The sequence below is a fragment of the Dermacentor andersoni genome, chromosome 8 (genome assembly GCF_023375885.2).
Source record: "Dermacentor andersoni chromosome 8, qqDerAnde1_hic_scaffold, whole genome shotgun sequence".
Taxonomy (NCBI): Eukaryota; Metazoa; Arthropoda; class Arachnida; order Ixodida; family Ixodidae; genus Dermacentor; species Dermacentor andersoni.
The window spans coordinates 30,927,927-30,953,834 of record NC_092821.1 but is presented as its reverse complement, the minus strand read 5'-3'; the positions used below and the strand labels follow the sequence as shown (position 1 = coordinate 30,953,834).

Below are 25,908 nucleotides of genomic sequence, written 5' to 3'. Positions count from 1 at the left end.
GGAAGATGTAGAACATAGGGCAAGCAATTTGGCATGCTCAAAGTCTGCAATCCAAGCCCGTAATTTTTAAAAAGTTCAATGATGCCTGGATGGCCTTGAAACTCGATTGAGCATCTGGCCATGGGCCTAAAATAACGTCCTCCGACAACGGTGCGCTGTCGAGACGCGTAAGGTCGTTGTCCAACCTTTCACGCTCTTCTACATACTTAGTGCAGTCACAAAGCACATGACCTGTAGTCTCAGTCACATTGCACACCTCACAGTGTGGAGACTCGGTGCGTCGCATGAGGTGCACGTATCCGCAAAACTGTTTTTTCTTAGCCATACTGCGCTATTAGGGGATATCCCACCTTTTGTAACAGAGACTCTCCTTGTTTTGTAGAATTCAGATGTTCTCTCCGAGGCGTGATCACATGCCGTGTCATGTTCTTCATATGTGTTGTGAATACCAAGAGCCTCCAGCTTTTTGGCACTTGTGTTTTTGGGAGCCCTAGCTGCCCTGATGATGGAAGACTGCCAGAACCGCACCCCAAACTCACCAGGCAACAACAGATGATCCTGCGTCGAGCGCAGGCGGGATCGCTTGCGCATCCCGTATTGATGAACCGCATGTACCCTGCGGAATACGATATGCTCTGTCCTTTTTGCAGAAGAGAAAAGGGCACCCTGCCGCACGTCTTGGCAGAGTGCACAGAACTCAAGACCCCCCTCCTTTCCTTCCCACCAACACCCCCAATCCCCAACCCCTTGAGCGATGGGAGACCTTGTTGTCCAGCCCCGCCTTACCGATTCAGCTCGCACTGACGGACAGGGGCCAGGAGCTGCTGGGAACATGTGGGTCCCGTAACTAGGGAACCACCCCATCTGGTGCCTGCATGCACCACCGATTTATTTCGGGCCCACTAGAAGTTGCTTCATCATGCCCTGATGATGGAGCTCACTTTAGACATTTCAGCCTTATTTAGTTTTTGAAAGGGGAGGCTATAGGTCACTTTGCTAATAATGAATGCTCGCACAAGTCTGACTGCCTCCGCTTCTTTGAAGCCTCTTTATTTTTTTGTGACTCCGTGGATCATTTGTGCCACATTCCTTGTTCTTTGTTTTAATGTTTCTAGCATGTGTGATGCCCTGCTGTTGTCTTGGTACAAAAACTCAGAATACATTCAGGTATGTGGACACCAAGGGCAAGAAACAAGGAAAGAAATTAAGATTGGCTGGGTGGTTTCTTTTGATGCAGTGAAACGTAACTAAAGTCCAAGTATGCATTCACACGACATCTGCACATGAACAAGTTACTAAAATACATCAAAGCCTGACCGAGCAAACAAATTCGCAGACCTCTGAATTTATTCCATTTGTCCTTTTCAGCACTGGTCAAACGTGCAATACATAACTATGAAAACGCTGTTAGTGTCTGTATACAGAAAAAACAAATTGTAGGCTGTAACTGCCTGAAACTGTGATTTCTAATGCACAAGCTTTTGTGCATAGACAATTTGATACAAGGAAGTGCTGGTACAGATTTCCCAGGGAAAATGCATGCAGTTTGAAGCTTATTTCACAAAATTGAAAAAATGAACATAATTGTCTGTGCACACACTGCGTGCCTCCATTTAACACAGAAACAGGCTGGCTGTTCGCATTGTTCATGCTGCATAACGCTAATTTGCCGCCTTACAAATAATGTTCCTGTGACGCAAGTCGCTCCCAGTTGAAAAAGACAACAGGAATTCCTGTCGCAACTACGGAAATTTCTGTTGTATGACAGACGTTCCTGATGTTTCTGTAGTTGCGACAGACATTTCTGACATTACGACAGAAATTGTGATGTCCCAACATAATCATCCTGTCGTGAAGACCAAGAGTTCTGAAGTCGCAACAGAAACGTTCTGTCGGGCAACAAGAGTTCTGAAGTCGCAACAAAACTTTCTATCGCAACAGCGATTCTGACGTCGCAACAGGAACTCTCTGTCTGGACTACACATTTTCGGTCGTGGCGTTAGAAATGTGCCACTTTCTGTCGCAGCGACATAATTTATGACACCGCGACAGAAGCGCTTTGAGTCGCGACGCTTTAAAATTGTATGTCAATTTCGCATCGGTGGTGTACCCTGTACTTTTCTCTTGCGTGGTATTCAATCGTGCTTCTCTGAAGCCGACAAACCTGATAGCACCGACACCGGTATTAAAGTCGACGTGGCCAATTGTTATAATTGTGCCGTGACGATGAAGCACCATAAATGCCCTACCGGCCTCCTCAAAATCGGCCGCTGATGAAAATCATATCATCTGCGGGAATGGCTGCGTATCCGTTTTGTGTTATTTGGTAAGATGTGGCACACAGGCCTGTGGACTAACATGTGCCGCTACACTGACTCAGTTAACTTCCCAGAAATATTGCATAAGCTTTTACAAAGCGAAAAAGAAGTTTTGGGTTGTTCCACAAAGTTGCGTGAAAAGCTGTCTCGCTCGGGTCTCATTATTCTGGTACAGCGCTGCCGAGAGAAGCCAGTATGCTGTCAGAATGAACAATCATCCACGAATGTTTATGTAGCTATTTTGCATTGGACACAGAATTATATGCGCGCTCAAAAGTGTAGAGCGAGAGACAACTGTCGAAATTAGCAGTAAACTGTTAGGTAACAACCTAACAGTGTCCTCGGTCACCGTTGTCTATTTCTGTATTTCTTATTTAATATGGATATCCTACAGCGAAATTGATGTTCTAGCACTACACAATGTACCTGTCGATGGTAAGAACACTTTTACTTTTCTTGAGATGCGGCAGTTGACGCGGTGGAATGAAAGCGCATCTTGGCTCTTAAAATGCAAATGTAAACATAAACGCAAAGTGTTTGTATAGCCAAATATACACAAGGAAGTATGTTCGGCGTGGACCGATCACATAGATCATTAGATCCAAATAGTTGGTAGTCACCATGGCCCTGTCCCAGCAACTTCTATTCGCAACCTTGAACGTACGAGGCCTTAGGTCTTTGCAGAAGCAGGCGCAGCTTCGCCGGTTTTTGTCTAGGAGGCGCCTCGACTTCCTCGCCGTGCAGGAGGCGAAGATTGAGAGTGACGACGAGACAGAACGGGCTTTGCGACCTTTTCTGTCTGAGTATAATGTTTGCGTTTCACACGCTCTTGGTTTATCCGCGGGCTGTTTCCTGTTTCTGAAAAAGAGCCTACTTTATTCAGCATTTAGTTATCATGTCGACACTGAAGGTCGATATATATGTTGTGATTTTGTGTTGCAGGGTGTGCCATGGCGCATAGTCAACGTCTATGCATGTAATGACGCTGCAAAACAAACTCTTTTATTTGATACTGTGTCTAGTCTATTGGACTGTGATCGCTGCATTGTTTTAATGGGAGATTTCGATTGTGTATGTGATCCGAACGATCGAAGCGGCATTAACACTCAGCGGGACAGGAGTGGTGAAGTTTTGTCTAACATAATAGAAAATTCAGGGCTCGTTGATGTAGGAGTGTCGGGACAGGGAGCTCGCTCTTGTACAAGAATTCAAGGTCATTCCTACGCCCGCCTTGATCGGATTTATGTTTCTTCATCACTCCTCTCTCGAGGACTATCCTGCATTACTATCCCCGTTTCATTCTCTGATCATTGTATGGTTATCGCAAACATTGGTGAAAAATCTGTAACTAATTTCCGACCACAGTGGGCACTCTGGAAGCTTAACTCTGAGCTCCTAAATGATCAGGAATTTATTAATCGCATGTGCATGGCTCTAACCAATTCCCCTTCTAGTGACTTGCCATTATTTGCTGCTTGGGAACTCTTTAAACAAGAGGTTCGTACAGTGGCTATAGAAATTCGATCGGTGAAATCATTTTATAGAAAGAATGAACAAAAAAACGCTTCTTAAGAGCCTATGTAGCCTTTATGAGATTGAATGCGAAATGCCAGGCTCTTACATTGTCATCATAGAAAACATTAAATATGAGTTACAAAAGTATGACGCACTACGTTACAGAGGTGCGCGAATTCGATCTCGGAACAGGCGTGCTCGGCAATCTGAGCAACCAAGACGTCAAGCTTTACTTGACGAGCGACGTCACGGTATTTCCAAAGTGATTCCGGAAATATACTCCGAAGGTAGTCTTCTAACAAATACTAATGACATAATTTCTCAGTTCGAAACTTTCTACACTATGTTGTTTAGTGCCCCTCCGGACGATCACGGTGCAAAAGTTTTAGAGAGTTTTGTATGTCTTGCCATACCATTACAGGATGATGACTGAGCAGTCATCAGTGGTAGCCTTACGATTCAAGAAATTGAGCTAGCTATTAATCAGCTGCCTTTGTCGAAGACACCCGGCAACGATGGACTTTCAAGTGAATTTTACAAAGCTTTCAAATCAATCATCAGCCCCATATTATTGGATATTTTTTTACAAGTTTAGAGGTTGACGCCCTTCCGCAGACTTTTTGCAAAACCCACACAGTTTTAATTCCCAAAAGTTCAGATAAAGAGAAACTGCGTTCTGTTGAAGGCTATCGGCCAATCACATTGTCAAACGTGGATTAAAAAATTTTTGCGAAAGTTCTATCCAATAGATTGCAATTTGCGATGTCAATTCTAATTGGTTCCCATCAGACGTGTGGAATCAGGGGCTGATCAATTCAAACCAACATACATATCTCCCGTACCCTTCTTCAATACTGTTATGGTTTCACTGAGCAGCTTGCAATGCTCCAGGTAGACCTTGGTAAAGCTTTTGATCGTGTCAATCACTCCTATTTATTTTCTTTTCTGGAGCATGTCAATGTTTGCTCCATTGTGCTTAAAGGCGTTAGGCTTTGCTACACCTGTTGTACTACTCGTTTAGTTATTAATGGCCAACTCTCCGAACCCATTTCTATATGCTCATCAGTAGAATAAGGATGCCCGATGTCCTCACTACTATTCGCCCTTTACCTGTAACCACTATGCTTAAGCGTAATTCAGTCGAGTCACATCCATGGCTCAATATACTGGGTAATGAAGTTAAAGTCTGAGCTTATGCAGATGATCTAGCGTTCTTCTGCACGGATAAGTCCAGTGTTGAAAAAGTAGTATCGAAAATAGAAGAATTTGGCAGCGTATCAGGAGCGCGAATAAACTCCTCAAAAAGTTTAGGCTTATGGTTCGGCTCATGGTCTTTGGGCTCATGGGCTCATGGTTTGGCTCATGGCTCAAAGAATTTGAGATTAACGCTCATAGTGTGCGATACCTGCTGCCAACCTCTGATAATAGTGCACCTTTCGATATGTTTTTTGTCATGGGAATACACAGTTTGTGGAAAACGCGAATGATGGACCGAAACGCCGAAACAGTTGTACCTACAAGGGCAAATTTCATGCGAATGACACTACACCTAAAGCAGGTTTATGATGGACTCGGTGTACAATCGGACTGGTACCCTGTTTTGGTGAGGTGCTTATCCTTGCCACCCTTCTAAAGTGACACGAACGTTTCTACTCAGAGTATGAACGCTGCCTTTTCTGTGTGTGACGTTCGTGCCCTCCATTCTCTGACTATGCACAACTGGTGAACGTCTGGTTGAATGCAACTATAATATATACCATGAAAGGAAGACAAAAAAAATTCGGCGTGGTGCAGTGGTAAGATGCTCGGTTCGGGATCCTCCGGTCCGAAGTTCGAATCCCCTGCCGGGAGGATAGTTTTCTTTCCTTTATTTTTCTTTTTTCTACAAACAAATTTACATAGCCTTAAAGGGGTCTCTGTCAATGTTTAATTGAATATTGATCAAGAACTACAGGACGTCACAGTACAGACAACAGAACGACAGTCTAAAATTTTCTGTTGTGTTTTTCAAGTGGGCTGTCACAACGTATACCGACACTTAAGGCAAAATGGTTATCAAACACATCTGATCACGAAACTCCATCACTCTTTGACCCGCCGTGGTTGCTATAAGCATCCTTGGAGTTCTGCTTAGTATTAAGCACGAGGTCGCAGGAACAGATCATGGTTCTGACACGTAAAACACGACAAATTGAAAAAGAAAAAAGAAACAAGTTGAAACGTCTCTTCTTTGTGCGGCACTGGCTTCTTGAGTTTTCTTGAAAGGACCGATAAGTCTCAACACTGCGACATAAAAGGTGTGAGCATTATGCGCATAGCGCAATGCTTCCGCGCCGTATTCACCACCGCAGCTTGAAAAGGCCGCGTGAAACATGAGGCAACTGGGCAAGCGGTAATCCGAAACGCGCCGTTTCCAAAGCAGTCGACACCGTACGCGGTCCGATTTTGTGAGGACTGTGGGTGAGGTTTCACTAGCCGCTGTCATATCGTGGCGCAGGGGAGAATGCCCGAGCATGGCCGCGCGAACCACAAAAGTGTATTGTAGTACACAGATCACGTCAAAGCGATGGCTACGCGATAGCCGATCACCGCCGTGCTGCGCAGTGGGGAGGTAGCTTTCTTGTGAGGTTCCAACTACACGAAACACTCTCCGACGGCCGCCAAAATTACCTCGTAAGCACGCATATAGACAAACACGCAGAACTACGATGAGCAAAATAGGTGCCGTCACCGGCGCCGACGACTGTGGCGCTTTGCGGGCTTTGTCTTCAGTTTCACTTTTAGTTGATGGGAAGACGAACAGAAGCGAGGACATTCTGCGGCCTAAGCCGTCGAAGTTTTGCATGGTCTCGCTTCCGAAGACAGCTCGTCAGATGCCGACCGGGGGTTCTGGCAGCGCGACAGGACGTTGTGGTCGACGAGACGAACAAATCGTCTATTATATCGCCCTAAATAAGTTGACTTTCACTCCGGAAATGTATAAATTTGCAGAAAGAAAAAAAAAAGAAAGAGAACCACTTGGACAATATCTCTCTCCTTTCTCGTTTCCTTCTCACAGATGTGTAAAAGAAAAGAAAATAACGCATAAAATAAGAAACAGAACTCCGTTTACGCTAAAGGGAGGCCTGTATCTTCTAAACTCCCTCTTAGAAAGGATGTAGAATTGAGGTTCTTTCTCCTTCTTTCATCCCCATTTTGCGAGGGAGAGAAATGGAGGACGCTGAACATTTCTACACCACTGTAAGGGAGCACGGTTTTCAGGCACGTAGTCTCAAGGGAGGTCACATCCCTTAATATACCCTTTCCGGTTCATTTCCGTTTACAGTGTATACCTCAATTGTTATCGGCAAGAAATTTTCCCTCTCCTCCTCTTCACAGTTATTATATTTTGACATGGTTTACAACCGTGTCATCTGCGCTGCCAGCAATTTCGTTTTTTCGTCACTCTTTCAACGGTTACTGAAGCAGTCCTACGGACGAAGAAAAACAGGTGTAAGTTATTATGTCGCAGGAAAGTTTTAGTGGTTTATTCAGTCGACTGTTTGTCGGAATTTAGCTTACAAAATGAGCATTAAGCAGGAGACACACGGTACGAGCATTAAGCAGGAGACACACGGTACGATTCGGCGTCTGATACGACGTGCGGCGCCGCATGCTCCGGCATGCGGCATACGACGATTCGGGGCACGCGGCGCGTGCATCCGAAAGATCGAGCGGCGCGTAATCTCCGCCCAGATAAAGCCCCCCCGCTTGGCTTCATATCCACGTCGAGAAACGCAATGTAAACAATTCTGCACAACACTGTTTCACTTTACGCGAACACGGTCAATAAAATTATGCTCCTGCGAGTGACAGAAAACTTCACGACGGCGCGTTGTCCACTGACGGCTCCGCCAACAACCAGTTATAGGGCCGGTAGGCCTCCCTAGGCGGACGCTGTGGCCGACGGCGCTGGCGATACAACGCCAGCTCGTCAAAGGGCGCTTATTTTTGCCAAAACAATTAACACTGTACACTTAGGTCACCCTTAATTAAATACGATTTGTTTACTCGACGCAGTCGTTGCGAAAGGCAAACGTGCAAGCAAAGCGAGCAGCCTCACTCAGACGTGCGCTGTCTGCCCGCGAAATGCCCTCGCGTCGCGGCTCCCGATCCCGCCAGTAGCTTTATGCTAGTGTACTAGGCGCTGCTTTGCATAACAGGCACACGTTCGAGATAATTTTACTGAACTGGTAACTATTTCATGTCGGAAACAAACTGCAGCAGGCAAGGAAAAAAAAGACTGCAAGAAACCGGCCCGCCAGCGCCGCCTCGGTGGAGGGAACGTCAGAGAACGTCACATGCCAGCCACGCTGTCATTGGCTGCGGCCAAACGACGGTGCGGTTGTCGGGTGCGTCGGACGATGAAAATCTGCCCGGTTTGGCGCACGCCGGACGTCCGTTCCGGTGCTTCGGCACGGCAAAACGCCTTGATTCCGGCTGCCGTTCCGGCGCGTCGGACGCCGGATCGGACACCGAATCGGACCGCGTCTCCCGCTTTACACTAAGATGATACGCTGAAGCATGCTTTTCATTACACTGATATTACACACATTACGTATTCATACTGTATCGTTTGATAGCTGCATGCATGGCTAGTGGAGGTGCTTTCGGAAGTTTGGTATGCAGGTATCAATTTGTTATGGTGTTATATCGTGAGCAACCTTTATACAGTTTAACTTAGAAATATACCCGAACTAAATCAATAGTTATCTCTATTTTATACATGTGAGTGCAGCTGTCTGTTGCATCCGTTAATTATTGCAGTGGTTAGAACATTTATGTGCACCTTGTGCCTGTTTCCTCTATTTTGCCACCGGAGGTCTGTAAAGAAACGCGGATGGAAAGACGTCGGCTGGGCCTGCGAAAATGTCACGATAGGAGACTTTAGCCGCAACGTCGAGTCATCATACGCCGTCATGTTCAGCTCTAAAGGACACTCATGGAATCGGCACGGAGTTCTCCAAAAATTGTTTTGGCGTAGTTAATTCCCAGCTTGTAGGCAGAGTGCCGCTGCAATAAATATCAGAAACTGGCACCTTTGCACTGATGCTTCTCCATTACGTACATTTATCACCCTTCATAACCGGCTAAATTGGTTGCACTAATTATTAATCCTTTGAATTCTATTCAAAATGACAACTGAGGAAAGCTGTGGTGCACCGGAATGTTGCGTAGCGAGAAAATAGTGCATCTTAGCTGTCGCGTTATTGAGAAACTCCAACTTTTATGTTCAAAACGGAGAACAGTTGTTCGTACGATCACGAGTAGACAAAAGGAATTAGTCAATTAAGGAAAGCTAGTGTTGTGTATAGAGGGCGCTGTCAATTAAATCAGCTATATATAAGCGATTGCCATCGGAATAAAGGTCAGTTCCGTGGTTCCCCGTCAATGTACAGTCTTGTCTTATCATTCGGCGCTTCGCGCTACTACAACTACCTTTTTTATTAAAGGTTATTCATCTGTGCATACAGGTACTACGTCTTAATAGCTTAAACGAATGTAAGAAATCAGTAGCTATGTGTCATCGGTTGTGTCAAGACCACAGTGTCTTAGTAACATGAAACAATGTGTACTTGTAGAAACACTACATTGTGAAGCTGCATATAAAATGAAAGGATCAACTACTGCAAGTTTGTGGACTAACTAGTCAGACTATGCACCGTTTATTAAAGGTTCGTACGTCCTTCACCGTAAAAAATTTACTACACCTGATTGTGGATCCCTGTAGAACGCATGAAGTTCACAAAATCGCATATGCCCATGAGTCCAGTTGAGCAAGACTGGGGACTGTTTGTTAAAGACCCAAACAATCCAAGTGACTGTAGATGGCTTGCAATTGGTATAGGCCCGCTGCACAGGCGCAGATCAGAACGGGGCATCTCGAAGAGCCGTAATTATACAACCACAGTGCACGGCTAAACTGTATCATAGCCACACTAACGGAACTCCTACAATCTGTACCTCTTCTTGGCGGGTCAGGGCTCCCAATAGGTATGACAACTTGCTTGGGATATGTTTCCTTGCGAATGTCCATTTTTTCCGTGGATAGAAGGTTCAGCAAAAGATGTCGGTACGCTACAATCGAAGGACGACAGACGGCGTCTACAGCGACGTGAGCGGCTGCAATAGATCATACCATCTAGAATGCTCAGGACTGAAGCATGCACAAGCTGACACGCAGCGGGTAAAGTCCACCGTTACGTTAATTGAGCAGGTGTAAGCGACGGGAAGCGTGAATCTACATCTTCTTCGTGCAACCTACAGCATTTTCTTCGGATTTGGAAATTGCGTGAAGGTGTAACATTAGCTGCATGGTGTGCAGCGTTTGAAACACAGGATAGTGACCAAATATGAAGTTCAGCACAGATGAAATGACTTGGTGCTATTGTAGCCTCTCAGATACAATGCAGTGACTAGAGCACTTCTTAGTTTTCGTTCCAGACCTCATGAGCTGTGTGGCATCTCCAGTAGAGGTAGAGTAAGGCGCAGGTACGACTCTGTAAGACCAAATGTACCATGAATGCATCAAATTAAACGACGCTGTTTGATGCGCTTTATTAAAAGCTGCGTGCGATTTAGCGCCGTGCGAAACGAAAATATAGAGCCACTTATGCGGAACTCGAAGCCTCCGCGACCACTAAAGCAAATATACCGGTAGATTCGAAAGCGACGAAGACAATGCTGCATCTCCACCTCGGGAAACTAGACCCTAGAACACATTTATGTAGGAATTTGCCCATCATTTATGCACTCGCAGCTTCTGCAACGCAGAAATGCGCGTTTCGAGCCTTCAGTGTCAGAAAGGCACAGATAAAAAAAAAGGCTTCTGTTTACTGCTCGCTGGAGCTAACGCAACAATTTTGGTGCTTCAGTAGTAACACTACAGGGCAACGGTAAGAACAGGGCGAGAAAGGAGACATGGACGAGCGGACAACCTGGTACATACCTCACGCACTAGCACAAGCAACCCTTTACAATGGCAAGCTCCTAAATGGCTCTGTGCACACGCGGTTGTCTTCAGCGATTCGACAAAAAAAATTAGAAGTTTTGCCCGAAAGGTCAAGCATCAACTGCAATAGCAAGTTGTTAGACAGCTATACAAAGTAGGATAGTGGTTTAATCTTCCGTATGAAGTTGTAAATGTAGGCATACTATTTAAATTAATCAGCATAGTGTGACGCGCACACCATGAACACATCTCACTCAATGACCGTGGAAGCTCGCTTTCTGAGCTCTGGAATGAGGAAGCCCGGCAGCAGCAGCGAGCGAATTAACCTTCGTGCTGCCTCTAACATCAACGCGAAGTCTCGACAACAGCACACGGCAGACTCTACCCATCACAGATGGTTTTCAAGATGCAGCGGCACGGGCGCCCGCGCGAGCCTGTCCGGACCGCCCAGTGTACAACGCCCGCTCCCCCCCCCCCCCTCCTTACCTTACTCTTTGGAGCTTTGCGCGCGACGGAAGACGTACGCATCACCCTGATTTCCCCCGTTGCATGAGCGAGATTGAGCCAGATCAGCGGGTCACCCTCGCACGTTTTCTCTGGCACATACAACATACGGCGCACGGCGCACTGCGAGACTTTTACCGCCTTTCAACTGAATACGAAACCTCGCATCTTTAGCATTATAAAACTTGAAGAAGACAAGTCCACTTGTTGAAACGTTGGCTCCTGCTTTCACCTTGTTCTCGGTTTGCTCATCGTCTTGAATTTTCATTTCCCGCCTTCCCCGTGTTTTCTCTGGGTTTGTATACATGGTATTTTAACACGCAGCCTAAAAGATTGCAGATTCTTCTGCTATATGCATAGTTGGTATAAAATTGTGAATCAGCAACACACTAAAATAACATTTTCTTCTAGCATAACACTGAAGCATACAGAGCTGAAAATTCATTGTGCCTACCTGGGCGTAATTTCACATATTTAAGAGGTGAATCATTTTCCTTTGTGTACATGTGCAGTGGGCTAGCTCCCGCATCAAATTATATGTCATCAATCTGCACAGTTGGCACAGTAGGAATTCACAAGACAAATTTTAGCACAGTGCACCTTGTTTACACATTTCTGTATGCAAGATGTAACACTACAATTTCCGCTGAGGATACCGTGCTTGTGCAGGCCATGTTTTGATGCTAATGGATGGCACCTGCATAATCGTATAAGACTTTTGTGAATATATTGGCACAGCAGCACCTTCTGTTATTTTGTATATATATTTCTGACCAGCAACAAAACCAAGCAGCGGTATATTGTGCTGTAGGCAAAACAAGTGGCCACTTAGATTTGGCAGCTCTAGATGGGCACATCGCATCTAGTCGTTCCTCACCCCACTTTAGCATTTACATTTCACCAATGGCAAAGGAAAATGTTGGATTCCGTAAAATATCCAATTTCAAATGCACTATGGATGACTGACTTTTGAAAGAACAATGAAGTGATGCCTGGAAACCTGTGTACCAACTTTCTTCCCCTATTGGTTACTATAATGCCTTACAATGTGTCTTAAAATTCTTCATATGATGCACCTAAATTTGGTGCTAGAGTGGAGAGAAGTGCAGTAGTTTGACTTTACCTGGGGTGGCAAAATGCCTCACAACACTGCTACATCAAAGTAGCAGTGTTGCAGCGCTCAACGGTGCCCTTAAAGGCATTCAGTTGCGCGCATCACATAACAGGGGAGGGGTAGTACAAACATAAATGAGATTACAAAGAAATAGTTACAATAAATAATAGGACAAAGTACAGAACAAAAGTATGCTAACATTGTTTAGGTATTAAGAAACAGAATGTAAGAAAACATAAGAATTGCGAAACGAAAGTTATGCACACAGCACAATCAAATGTTGAAAATATTCATGCACACATAAACTACGGTATTAATACAGGGATTTATTAGTAACTCACAAAAACAACTAAACAAGAATGTAATAAAAAGGGAACTAATTAACAGTGCGTAGCACGTCGTAAAATTTTAGTGTCAGATCCTGTGGCATTATCAGAGGGAAAGCAGTTCCATTCAGTGATGGTGCAGGGTATAAAGGAGCATGCATATTGTAACGCGTGAGATGGTGTACGCTTGAATATGAGGTGGTGATCCCGGCATGAAAAGACGGCAGGTGGTGACTGAAAGAAATCATTGTGAAGAGAAGTGTGATTATAAAGTTTGTCGAGCAGGCAAAGACGCACTGATTTGTGGTGAAGCGATAGCGCTTGTAAATCAGTACATGCTTTTAATGGTGACACGGAAGTGTAAGATGAATAGTCGGAAAATATGAAGGCAAGCAGCCCAGTTTTGAACAAATGAAATCTCGTCAACAATGTTTACCTGCCAGAGTGCTATATTAGCGATGCGTATTCGAGCTTTGTGTGGATTAGTGTAGTGTAAGCAAGCTTATGTATGTTGACAAAAGCATGCTTTAGGTTTCATTTGATGGTGCCAAGAGAGTGATGAGCTGCTGCAAAGATGGAGTAAATTTGGTGGTTTCATGTTAAGTCATAATGTAAATGCAAACCTGTGCTGGTAGTTGAATGTTAAACTGGGATCTTCGAAATAGTCGATGACTTGTGAAATGTGAAATATGTTTGCGAATTGTACTGGTTAATGATATTCATTGGTAGTGAAGGGGTGAGAAACACTCGCTGGATTTGTAGAAGGGGATGACTTTAGCCACTCACCAGTCTTAAGAATGGACCCAGGGGTATGTTGCGACACTAGCTGGGACACATTCTTGAGTAGCTTGTTATTAAATTCGCTGTGACCTGTTGTAGATGAAGTTTTTAATCTGTTTAGTAAGGTAAAAATGCCCGACCCACTAATAACAATTTCAGACATGTCAAAATGCATGGGGAAGTCAGGGCATGCAGCGATGTCTTCGCATTTGGACACTCAACAAAACATGTCATTTAGTAACTGCACACACTATAACTCGGGAACTACGTCACCACCAGAATTAGGATTGTGTCAGGCTGTGAATAGGGATTTATTACGTGCCATAATCACTGTTATTCATAATAAATGATAGCTGTAAACCTGCTGACGTGTGGATTTTAGCAGCATCTGGCATTCTTTGTCACATAATATGTATCTTTGCCATGTCTTGGATTTTTTTTTATTTGCCATTCTATAGAGCGCTTCATTTTATTTATGTGGTGCTGCAGGCGTTTATTGAATGTTTTGTTGCATCTAATGCTGAGAAAAAGGTCGAACGTTTTGGTAAGATTTGCAAAGGTGGCTCTAAACATAACCTAGTTCTCTTCAATAGCCAGAGTGTGTCTGCAAAGGTGACTAATTAACGATTATGCCGAGCAATGTTGGCCCTATTGTAGCACCTAATGTGTTTAGTAGCGTTTTCTTTTTTGTTAAAGAGAAGTTAAGCAGACCTACTATAACTGCATGATCAGACAGCCCGTCCAGGTGAGTAATGCCGGAACAGATTAGAGGATCGCTCATAGAGATGAGGAGGAGAAGAAATAAACATTTATTTTTGAAACAGTATCCCGGGTTAAGCCCCAGTTCTACTCTAGGTGGGAGGCCTCCTCATTCCAGGAACCCTCTGTCCTTCGCTGCCTCCTTGGCCCTGGCGACGAAGTGTCATTGTTGTTCCAGGCCCTCGGAGACGAGCTCGGCCTCTCACGTTGCAATGAGGTCTTCGCTTTCTTGCCTAGCGTTATATTCTTTCGGTGAAGGCGATGCGTCTGTATCTAGATGCCATGGACACTCGAGGATCAGGTGCGCCAAGGTGTCTGGTAAGCCGCACATTGGGCAGTGGTATCCTTGTAGCATTGGGCACAGTCTGTGCATGATTATTTCCTTGTAGCATTTGGTATAGTCTGTGCATTAGTATTTCGTGGATGTAAGTTTTACTCTGTAGTCTTCTGAGTGTGGTACTTTCTTCTTCGGTGAGCTTTCGGTGAGGTGGTGGGTGCACCCTGCGTTCCAGCCTGTGATATTGAAGGATTGCTGAGTAGGTGATGGGTACGGTCTCTGCCCCTGCTGATGCAAACCGGCATCTTGAGAGTAGGAAGGGTTGGCCCGGCAGGTGGGGCCTCGGGCCACGGCCTGTGCTGCTTCGTTCCCCTCCAGGCCGTCATGCCCAGGAACCCAGGTCACGCAGGTGTAGGGGATCGGAGCGCTGTCGTGCTTCAATATCTTTAGTGCTTCTGTCAACACTAGACCCTTAGCACAGTTCCTGACAGCTGCTTCAGAATCGAAAAAAACTACAGCTGTGTCCACGCACGTGCTAGTTGCTAGGGCGATCGCCGTCTCTTCTGCAGTCTCAGAGTTTTGTGCACGGACTGTAGCAGACGCTAGCTCTCTGACCGTAGAATCTATGACGTTCAGGGCATAAGCACTTCTTTGCGGGTATTTGGCTGTGTCGGTGTATCTGGCATCCGGATCTTGCCTGTGTCCTTCCCGTAGGGCATCCACTCGGGCTTGTCTTCTTTCCTTGTGGTACGTGAGGTGCATGTTGCATGTAATTGGTGCTATGCACAGGGATTTGCAGATGTTTGGAGGAATTCTTTCTTTTCGGTTCGTGGTGGCCTATAAAGGTCTCACGGTAGCTCAGCCGTTGCAGCACTGATCTCCTCGTGGGCATGAGCTTAAGTCATTCTAACTGACTGGCTTTATGAGCTTCAGCTAATTCTTGCCAGGTGTTGTGTATGCCCATCTTGAGAAGTCTCGTAGTCAAAGCCGTAGATGGTAGGCCCAGGGCAGTTTTGATGGCTTTGCATATTTGAATGTAAATTTTTTTCTACCTCTGATAAGATGTAGAATATTGGGCAGTGTACATGATGAACAGGTTGGGAGAGTAATGAGTTGAGGTAACGTGAAGTGTAGAGAGGAATGAAGGAAAATATGCCATTGAGCGTGAGCAGCTGTGACAGATTCTGTTGTCCAGTTAATAACGGAGAAATTAAAATTACCATAAATGATCAGAGTAGAATGCCAAAACAGCATATGCACTTCATTTAGAATGTTTTGAAACTCGCTTGAAAATGCACAATTTACATCCGGAGGGCAGTAGTATGCACTTATGACAACATTCTTCTAGAGCATTGAAGTGCAATGAAAATGTGCTCTGGGAATGAACGAATGCCAGTTGGAACTGCAAGAAATTATTTTTTTAAAGCTATGAGCATGCCCCCTTCTATGCAGTTGCATCATTCACAACAAAAAGTGTTGTATGCAGATGTGGAAAGAAAAATTTTATAGTAGATGGTATCGTTTAGCCACGTCTTGATTATTACAAGAAGAGATGTCACGCATGAATCAATGAGTGATGAAAGTGACATATATTTTGACATCGCACTTCAACCGCTTGTGCATAAGAATGACAGGTTTGTAGACGTGTTATGGGTGTGTGGCTGCATAAGCTGTCAGTTTCCACACTTGCATAAAATGAAGGTTTGGCTTGTCATTCCAAAGCATGCTGAGACAGACGCACTGCACAGTTTATTTCCGAGTCCCAAACATATGTGTCGTTGTTGACCAAGAGCTTGTTAAAAACCAAGCAAGCTAAGTGTGAGGTTTCTCATGCTGACTGCAAATTTTAAAGAATAATAAGAAAATAAATATATCTGTCATCCTGATTGCTGATTTGATGTTCCTAAATGATGGAGTAGTGCGAAAGTGACATATTTTATTTGTACATATTGTACTCAACCCACTGCAACAGTAAAAAAAAAGGAAAGAAAGGAAGGAAAATGCAATAATGTGAAATTATACAGATGGAGCATCCTTTCTTTTTTCATGCTGAAGTAAACAATCAATATATGCACATGTGAATACGATATGTGCATGCATTAGAATAACTTTCACCAGTCATATTATGTCAGCAACACAGCAAGGTGGGCGAATTGGTTAGGATTTACCTTAGTTTTGGTAACAGCTAGCGCAAAGGTGCGATGAGCAGAAAACGTTATTAAATACACGAGCAGGGCTGTTAATGGTTTGTGAACACTTTTCTGTAACGCTATGTGTTATGTCCGCGTCCACACCGACCAGGCCGGCATGGATAAGCTTACGTTATGATTGAGCTCTTCCGTGTCATTTCACGCGCTGATAACCACGACTTATTACAGTACGGAAGTTTCTCAACGTTTGCTAATCCGGCTTGGGCAAAGCTCCCGTCGTTGTGTGCCACCTTACGTCCGCCGTACGCGATGCCGGCCGGGAAATAATAGATTGACTTTTGGATGGTACGTACGCTCGCTGCGTGGCTGCGTGAGGGCACCCCGCAGGTGAAGGGCATGGGAAATAGCCCATCCTTACTACGCGGGGTTCGATATGTGACCTGTGATTAGCCCGAGGATTCTTAGATTAACTGCGTAGCAGCTACGCGGCCCAATGCTTCGCGCTGCCCGATTGTAGATGGTGGACATTGTAACATATTTTAATTTCGCTTGCGTTTCGCTCGCGCAAGAACTTTCCGCGACTCGCTGACTTCCCGTCTGTCGCCAATGAATGTTCCCCGGCCAGACGCTCTCAAGCCCGGCCCGGGCGCGATCGAGTCAGCAATCGCTTGCCTGCCCCGAGCATCCTTGGACCGAGTTTGGCATATGCGGCCGACAACGCTTTCTGTCTGGCCAGCGCTAGTAGTAAAATCATGTTTTGTCAACAATTAAGTTAGCGTGTTGACGGTACGTGAAACGTCGGTCGCTTCCGTATCGCAGCTCTGTTGGCAATCGCTTTTTTTTTTATTTGTTACACAATAGGTGCGATTGCCATCACTTTATTCTGACGGTTATGCTATGAGCAGGCAGGCCGGATTGAGGTGCCGTGTTCGCTAGGGCCTTTCCTTGCCGTGCTACGCGTACACTGTCCCCGATAGGTCGTTTATATGGATGGTAGGTAATAATATTAACCATAACCCCGAGAAATGAATCCGTTGACATACTGGCCCTGAAGATAGGTTCCTGTTTGCCGAATCGCACCGTATGTATGTATGTATGTATGTATGTATGTATGTGTGTATGTATGACTCGGTCGAATTGGCACGTACAGCTGAGAGGCTCTCATGAGATATGCTCGCCGACGACATGCCGATGAAGTGCTGTTTAGTATTTTTCTCGCACACAACTGTGTAAATGAACTTCCTATTAGCGTGTAGACGAATGATGAGGGCGGCATATAGGTACAGTACCGTACATATTCGCCTGAAGAGGAACATTACAAATGTGCACATGGTATTCATATTTTATTAATTTAATGATGATATATGTGGGTTGTGTGGACCTTTAGGGTGTAGTGTAATCCTCTATGTAGGAATAAAGTTTTAAAAACACAACAACAAAATTTCTTGTCATATGACCAACTGAGTAAAATCTGCTTTTCAAATGAACAAACATACCCCACAGGAATGCCACTTGTAGCTTTTTCAACTGAGCTACCGCATTTTTAGTCACATATACAGCTAGGGTATGCAATTCAATTTTAAAACATGGCTTAATTAGTAAAAAGCTTGCATAATCTTGAGCACAGTTAATGCATCAGAGGTGCAGCCTTAGTTACTGTACACATTGCATAATCTGCACACTGCAGAGCATTTGCATATTCTGTTTTGTACTTTCTTCTGCATGTGGCTGCAAGCCTTTGTTTTCTAGAGTGCACCTAAGAAGGAAAGTGTTTGTGCTTGGTTTGGATGATGCACTTCGGTGGCCAAGAGAAGAAACATGCAAATTATAATATTTTTTATTGAGATAGCTGCGTTGGACCAGCAGGACCTACCTTTCATACCATGATTAGGGCAAGGCCGATGGTACCTGACAAAATCCAGAAAATGTATCATCCACTCTAAGTAATTGGTGAGCAAGCTTCAATACCATGAGGGGCCAATGAGCCTTGGCTTTGGTATGACAGGAACTGTCTTGAAAATACCGAAACATATGTGCGTAAGGGACAGGAGTTGCCTCTGTCTGAAACCTACTGATGACTCCATTATAAACGTAAGCAGCAGTGCTTGTGCCATGCCCTGCTGCTTAATTTCAGAGAGACTAAGAGATGAACGAAAGGCATAGATAGAAACATTGAGAGGAGCATTATTTATGTTCTTTTGCAATATCATGCTGCACTTACCACAAATTATAAACACTGCAATAGTTGTCTCTAGCTTGCTCATTTTAATAATGGTTCCATTCACAGTCTCAACTCAACAGCATAACGCAACATATTAACTTATTGCACTAAAGCCTGAGAGTGTGTTGGTTACATATACTACATTTGGTTACATTTACGTATACTGGATGAGTGAGGGGCATATGAACACACTTAGTGCTGCTTTCCAACTGAGATTATTCAATCCATTGAGCAACCTGATTCTAAACTTTCGCAGATGACTGTTCAAGTCAGTGCACATACATTTGCCCACATTTACTGTTTGTTCTATATTGATTTGTCTTTTACGAGTAATCACGGTGGATTATAAGGGATATTACAATTAAACATTGAAGGCCATAATTATGAAAATAATATGGCCTTTGAAAACAAAAAGCATAGACAGGCCACCAAAATGACAGCAAAAATAAAGAATAAATTAATTGTTTGTATAAAAAAAACCCTAATAAACTTATTAAACCGCCCATGACATGCCTCTTAATTGGCTCTTGAAAGTTGAGCTCCAAGACTGCCATGCTGTGTATATCACTGACAGTAAGCAACGGACTAGCAATACCAGAGTAACAGGAGGATTACCCATTGCAATCACCTCTGAAAATTTAGTCAATGAAGTTAGAGAGTTCTTCTAAATCACCTTTCTAACAGCGGAGTAACACTGTACCATTTTGGAACAATACATTTGCGTTTCTCTGACATGACCCAAATACCTCAAATGGATCCCGGCACATACGGGAGAAGTAACCATGAATGGCCCTCCCAACCTCAATGAGAAGGCCGACCGAGCCGCGTGAGAACTAACCCACCACGTCTCGGACAGTGACGGCCCAACACCCCGCAACCCCCGGGGAAAGGGGAAGGACTGCGGGGAGACGACGACAACGAAGTAGCGATACGAGACAACAGGGACAGACTGGTCACGTACCACGACATACTGACACACTATACGAAACAAGGAGAAACATACCCACAACCCCGCAAACAACTCGACAGGTTTCAAGAAACAGATTGGAGGAGGTTGCAAGCCAAGAACATTCCGAAACCGAGTACATTTAAACAGAGTAAATTCAACGCAATACCCAGACGCGAGCTGCAAGTTCTGCAAGCACGAACACGCAGACATGGCACAGATCTCGTGGAAGTGCACACAGATCAGATCGATAAATGTAGAGCACAAGGTAGAACCAGACCTTCTCGAGGAGTGATAGCTAAGCGCTCGACTAGCTCGGCACTGCACGACCAACTATGGGCTATCCAGTGGGCCCGGGCAGCGGTGGGAAGGCTATGCCTCACCGCACATAATGCCCGGGTGGCCTGAGCCTGGGCTGGAAACCTTGCAGATCCTTTTCTCATTAAAGTTATTTCCGTATGTCCCTCCCTGGCTCAAAAAAATTTACCTTCCTAAACGCCATGTGCATCTTTAGAGGCATGACTTATAGAGATACACTGGCAATTTTATCTCTCCGCCATGGATGCTAAAAAATCTTAAAAGGCACAATGCTACTCGCTGATAGATGCTTCATTTCAAAGAACATTTGCCCCTTTTTATACACAATGCTTTGTTTAAGGTCACATTCAGAGCAAGTGAAAATCACAATTAGGCCTATAATTCCCTGCCTGTAATGATACTTTGTACAAACTTGCTGTGAAACAGTATTGCATGAAGCTACACTGACTCTCTACAACTGCAGAAGATTACTCTTTTCATTCAGGCAGCAGTGACATTTCTTTCCATTCATAATAAGTGAGTCAAGATGCCTGTGCTCACATCATTAAAATTACGTGTTTCCTGATAATAAATTGCAGTTAAGAATACTGCGTCCTTGACAGTGCTTGCAAAATTGATGCAGCAATGGCTGTCAAATTTGAGCGTAAAAGCATGTGTCGCATCAGAGCTAACTTTTTGGGGTAGAAAGACAGTAAGTGAGCCGGCACAAGAGGTGCGGGTAGATACATGTTCTTGATGTTGTTGTGTTCTTTGTTATCTGCCATGGCATTGAAAAGGCCAGAGATGTGTCCCTGTACCTAGTGTAAGCAAGCATTAAAAGTGAGTAGTTGTGAAGCTTGTGTATCTTCTGACAAAGCTATGTGGCTTTACTGTCTTGCTGCAGCTGTTAAATGGCACTCAAGGAATTGGTGTGTCTGTATTTGGGTGATGTTCGATAAAAATGAGGCTGCCTCATTGGTGTCATGTGTGACTTTACCGTGTACTAGCCCCGTTCTGCAGACTCTTGTCATATATGGTATGAAGCTCAAGTAGAGTTGCAGACATCCATTGTATATTCTTTATTTTTATAAAGAGGGAAGTACTTAAGGCTGACTGATACTATGCTTCCATCTACTGTAATAGCAGCATCTGTACAAAATGCATTGGTCCAAAGGAACATCAGTGTACAGCCGTGTGATGGCCTTAAGTCTGCTCTTGCACCCAAGCAATCAGAAGTGACTGCAACATGCAACCTCTTTAATTCACATGCTCATTCACATTTAATTAGCAATGCTGCCGTGGTGTTCACCTGGGCATGTTCTTGAGCGAACAGAAAGAGAGCAGCTATTGCCCTCATCACGTTCTGATTAATGATCTCAATCTGGTCCCTCTGCTTCGGTGAGGGCCAGTATAACTGAGCCTGATAAATAATATGTGGCTGGAGTACAGACCAAACAACATTACTGGCTATTTCGGTACAATCTTCTCCACATTTAGAAGCAATCCGTCATATCAGGTGAAAGGTTGACACTGGTGTCTTCTTTATTTTGCCCAGCCAATTTGATCTTGTTCCGGATTGGCGAACATCGAGACCAATTGAGGATCCGTACTTCTATTTCTTGTAACAAGGACCAGTGCCGGTAGCCAGGAATATTTTGGTGCGTGTGTTGGGGGGGGGGGGGGGGGTCGAGGAGGGCAGGGGGCAGGTGAGCATTGTCTGCACATCGTCCTATGCCAGGTAAACAGAAATGTTGGGTTCGGGGGCAAGGAGTTACGTTCCCGGTGTAGAGCATGCTGCAAGGCAACGCCGGTCTAGCCTGGTGTGGTTGGAAACGCCTTTCTCAAAGTAATTGCCAATAATTGTTAGAAAGCTATATTGTGGCTACTTTTCCTTGCAGCAAGGTGTGTATTGTCCAAAATGAGTGATGCACGAAAGATGGATGTCGCTGCACCTATTGCTGCCTGCAAATGTGAGTCACCATTCAGGAGCACAGCAGTACTGGACGATAGTGCTAGTAAATTTACATAATTAGCAAGGCTTCATTATGCATACACTGCAGTTAAATGTCATTTTTCATTAAAATGGCTGTGACATATGAGTAGGCTTTGTTTTTTGTGGCCATTATCTGACTTTCGTGCACCCCCTGGATGGGCTGTATTATTCTTGCATCCCTCTGACAACAAACATTTGCTTGTGAGTACTTCTTCCTACCTTTATTACTAATTTCTTTTCTTGATACTCAGATCCCCGTCTTTGCAATGTGGCCTCTGGCTGTTTATGTTCTTAGGAATGCAGGCTTGTATGATGTTAACATATCTGAAAAGAATCAGTATACACACTGAATACTAGAATTATAGAAAGCCACTGCTGTAAAATTAATGGTCAATCTCGGAAAGGGTCAGCTGAATTGGCCACAATGAATAATTTAGTGAAGCTGTAAAAGCTGCTTTTCTGAATAAATTTTCCAAGACAAATACAGCAATATGCGTGTCGTGTTTGACGAGAATTCACAATTACCTGAAGCATATTTGCATTGAGAATTAGTCCCAGGTGCTACAAGCACACTTAATGCAGAAGCTTGAAAGCAGTACAGTTACAGCCACACACCTCTACCACGTGGAATAAAAAAAATCCCACATGGTAGCACACTACTCACCGAGTCAAAAAACAAACACATGTTGTCATTTATTGAAATTGCTCTTTATTTTTAAAAGTTCAATTCACAACAAGTTTCTACAGAGTGTATTAATGTTTATGTCGGTTTCCATATTACATGCGCCTCTGTGGCAACAAAATGCTGCACATACGCGATCAGTCATGCATGCCCTCCTACATAGAGTGCATGTTCTGAATATTTATGGAAACTGAGTGAATCAAGTGACATGTGACTCATCTGTAGTTGCAGGTAAACTTGATGGCTGATAGCACTAAGGGCAAGTAATAGTAGTATAAACTTTATTTCTCTTAGCGGTTTGAGCGGTCGGTGCGTCCCTCAGTTCAAGGCTCCACTGATCTCTGTGGTTTGCTGGGCTTGATCGAGAAGAGCTCTCTGGCTCTCAGCATCTCCACTAGTAAGCCAAACATCCCAGTGCCTGTTACTTGGAACTTGCGCCGTAAGGGGCGAATTGGAATTTAGAGGCTGTAGTTTATACATTCATGTTACGTCCCTAGCGAAAATTCCCAATAGAAAAACCAATAGCCTATTGGGTTATTGACACCTATTGGTCTATTGGTTTTGTATTTGCCTATTGGTTCTGTATTTGCCTATTGGAACTATATTGGCCTATTGGAACTATATTGGGCTATTGGAACTATATTGGGCTATTGGAACTATATTGGGCTATTGGAACTATATTGGGCGATTGGAACTATATTGGGCTATTGGTAATGTATTTGCTTTGTACTTGCCTATTGGATCATTGACACTTATTGGTCACTTATTCGCCTATTGGAATTAGTCCTGTATAAGTGTGTCGTCGGTGTCCGTCTTCATGCAGAGGGTCTGCAATGTGGCAACACCCCCTAGTATAATCAGCAGAGTGGATGATTGAGGCATATATATGTACAATATATTCTCCATATCAAAATTACATATGTTTCTTATGGCCTTTCATAATATATGGGATCTTGCAGGCGACTACTTTGCCAAGGCAACTTTGTCTTGTTGCAATTTCTTGCACGTTGCTGCATCGGCGCTCAAGGTAGTGCCTGAAAAATGCTGAAAATAAAATGGGGCCAAGAAATGAGAAACTGAAGCACTTTCTTTTAATCTATCAAAGCTTAATTTCAATTGCAAAGTATTAGTATAGAAAGTTGGGAACACAGTGAGAAATTATCTAGACCTTTATTTCACTGCAAATCTGCACGATGTTGCAACAGATTAAATACATGGTCTTGGCTTGTAGCGCGAAGTGAACACGGACACAGAAAGGAGCAGACTGTTTGCTCCTTTCTGTGTCCGTGTTCACTTCGCGCTACAAGCCAAGACCATGTTACCGTACCAACTCGCCCAGCTGTCTATCCTATAGATTAACTACAGCAAAAGATTGCATGTATGCACCAGTTATAGCATCTTAAGTGGGTTAGAGCATACCTTTCAGAACATCATATTTTATTGCATCCAAGGGTGGCTTGGCCTCCGTTTTTGTCCTATTTGATGCAGCGCCAGTGACACTTCTGTTCATGAGGCCGGCAGTCGAATATACTTGCACGCTGGCCTCACGAACAAAAATGCCATCTTTTGGGCGCTGCATCAAATGTCCATAGATTGACTTCTGCAGCCACACGCCGCTACCCAGGAACACCTGAAATGATAAAACAATCGCAGCAATATTATCACATACCAACATTTACTACTGCAACAGAAAATTAAACAATGCAATACTATTTTTCAATAATTGTTTATGTCATTGCTGTCGCTAGATTGTGCTGTAATGTAATTACCGATCAACATAGAAGGCAGCTACTTGTAGACATTTGCATGCAGCGTTTTACAGTTATCAAGGGAAAGAACGTTGGCCTTGGCTAGTGTGTGCAGGCAAACGAAACAACAATGAAAGAAAAAAAGTAAAGCGAAAAAAATGCATGAGATGAGTACACAGGTCAAGCGCTCAGTTATGAATAAACTCGCCCCAAAAAATGTTTTGCGAAGAAACAACAGTTACATGCAGTTAAATATTGGCACCAACTTCTGACCTTGTACAATAAGCACATTTTTTTAGCTCTGTTGATTTCTGTAATTACTATTTGATTCCAGCAAAATGCTTTGCTAGGCTAGAAGTGCTCTATCCTATCACCCTTCATTTCTTTTTTCTTCTGCTTCCATCATGTCCTTATTTCATTGTATGGAGCTACACAGTAAACAACACACAATACTCACCAAAACCAAGGGCAGCAGAATCAAGTACAAGTTATATAAATGACAAGGAAGATCGAGCATGTCAGAGTAACAAATCGCCTCAATATTTCAGTACTAAAGCACCAAAACAGAGTAAGAGCAGGACAACTGACCATTCATCACCTGTACTTTGAAACAAAAGAAATTTAAGTGAAGTGTAATTAGCACAAACCTCGTTCCCAATCGGTGAATACAGCTTTGTACCTTCCACCATCTCGCTATCAGCACCCTCCCAGCTTGCTTCGGCCTCTGCTGCAGACTGTGGCCTGGTGGGTGATGACTGTTCAATTGTGGGTGCAGCAGGTGATACATGCTCTGCTCCCTCAGGGGAAACCTGTACCTGTGGTGTTTTCTTGTGTGCGGAGTATTTCGCAACCACTGTTGTGCAGGAGCCGGGTTGATGCTCCCGAGACAGCATGCGGTTTTCTGTGCAAAGAAACACATGGTGGTACTCAATGGAAAATAACTGTTTTTGCTGAACAACTTTCGACATTCACATACCACATGTGTTCAGTATAACTGAAAGAGATGACAAACAACAGCCAAATATGTGCATCTTAGTAGCTAGCAATAAAAGTTTACCGTTGCAAATGGAATAAAAGCTGCTATAAAATGCAAACCTGCCCTAAAAATCTTGCTACACAATGCTTTTTCAAGCATTTCCACTCGTTTGTTGAGGTTTTCATTTTCAGTTTGGAGCTGCTCATTTGTCGCTTTCAGCAGGCTATTTTCCTGGTCCACCCGCTTGGACTCATCTTTCCAGTCTGTTTCACTATGGCCAGTTGTGGCAAACAGTGCTTCCATTTGCTCCT

At 44.1% G+C, this 25,908-nt stretch overlaps 1 protein-coding gene across 1 annotated transcript; it reads right to left on the bottom strand.

Annotated features, from left to right (window-relative positions):
* Positions 1–23,746: 23,746 nt before the first annotated feature.
* On the bottom strand, positions 23,747–25,624 carry LOC126526191 (BEN domain-containing protein 5-like). The gene is made up of 3 exons (XM_055067986.2): positions 25,269–25,624; positions 24,293–24,503; positions 23,747–23,917 (listed from the first exon to the last, which is right to left on the bottom strand). Exons 1-3 carry the CDS (start codon positions 25,587–25,589, stop codon positions 23,787–23,789), a joined length of 663 nt encoding a protein of 220 aa, XP_054923961.1. The 5' UTR covers positions 25,590–25,624; the 3' UTR covers positions 23,747–23,786.
* Positions 25,625–25,908: the final 284 nt, after the last annotated feature.

Bases quoted from the DNA above. Each gene is read 5' to 3' on its own strand.
- LOC126526191 (XM_055067986.2), bottom strand. From the start codon at position 25,589: ATGTCGAAAGTTGTTCAGCAAAAACAGTTATTTTCCATTGAGTACCAC. The intron at 24,504-25,268 runs GTTTGTGCTAAT...TTATCATTTCAG, and splicing joins ATTCACCGATTGGGAACGAG to GTGTTCCTGGGTAGCGGCGT. The intron at 23,918-24,292 runs GTATGCTCTAAC...TTTTATTTTCAG, and splicing joins AAAATATGATGTTCTGAAAG to CATTTTTCAGGCACTACCTT.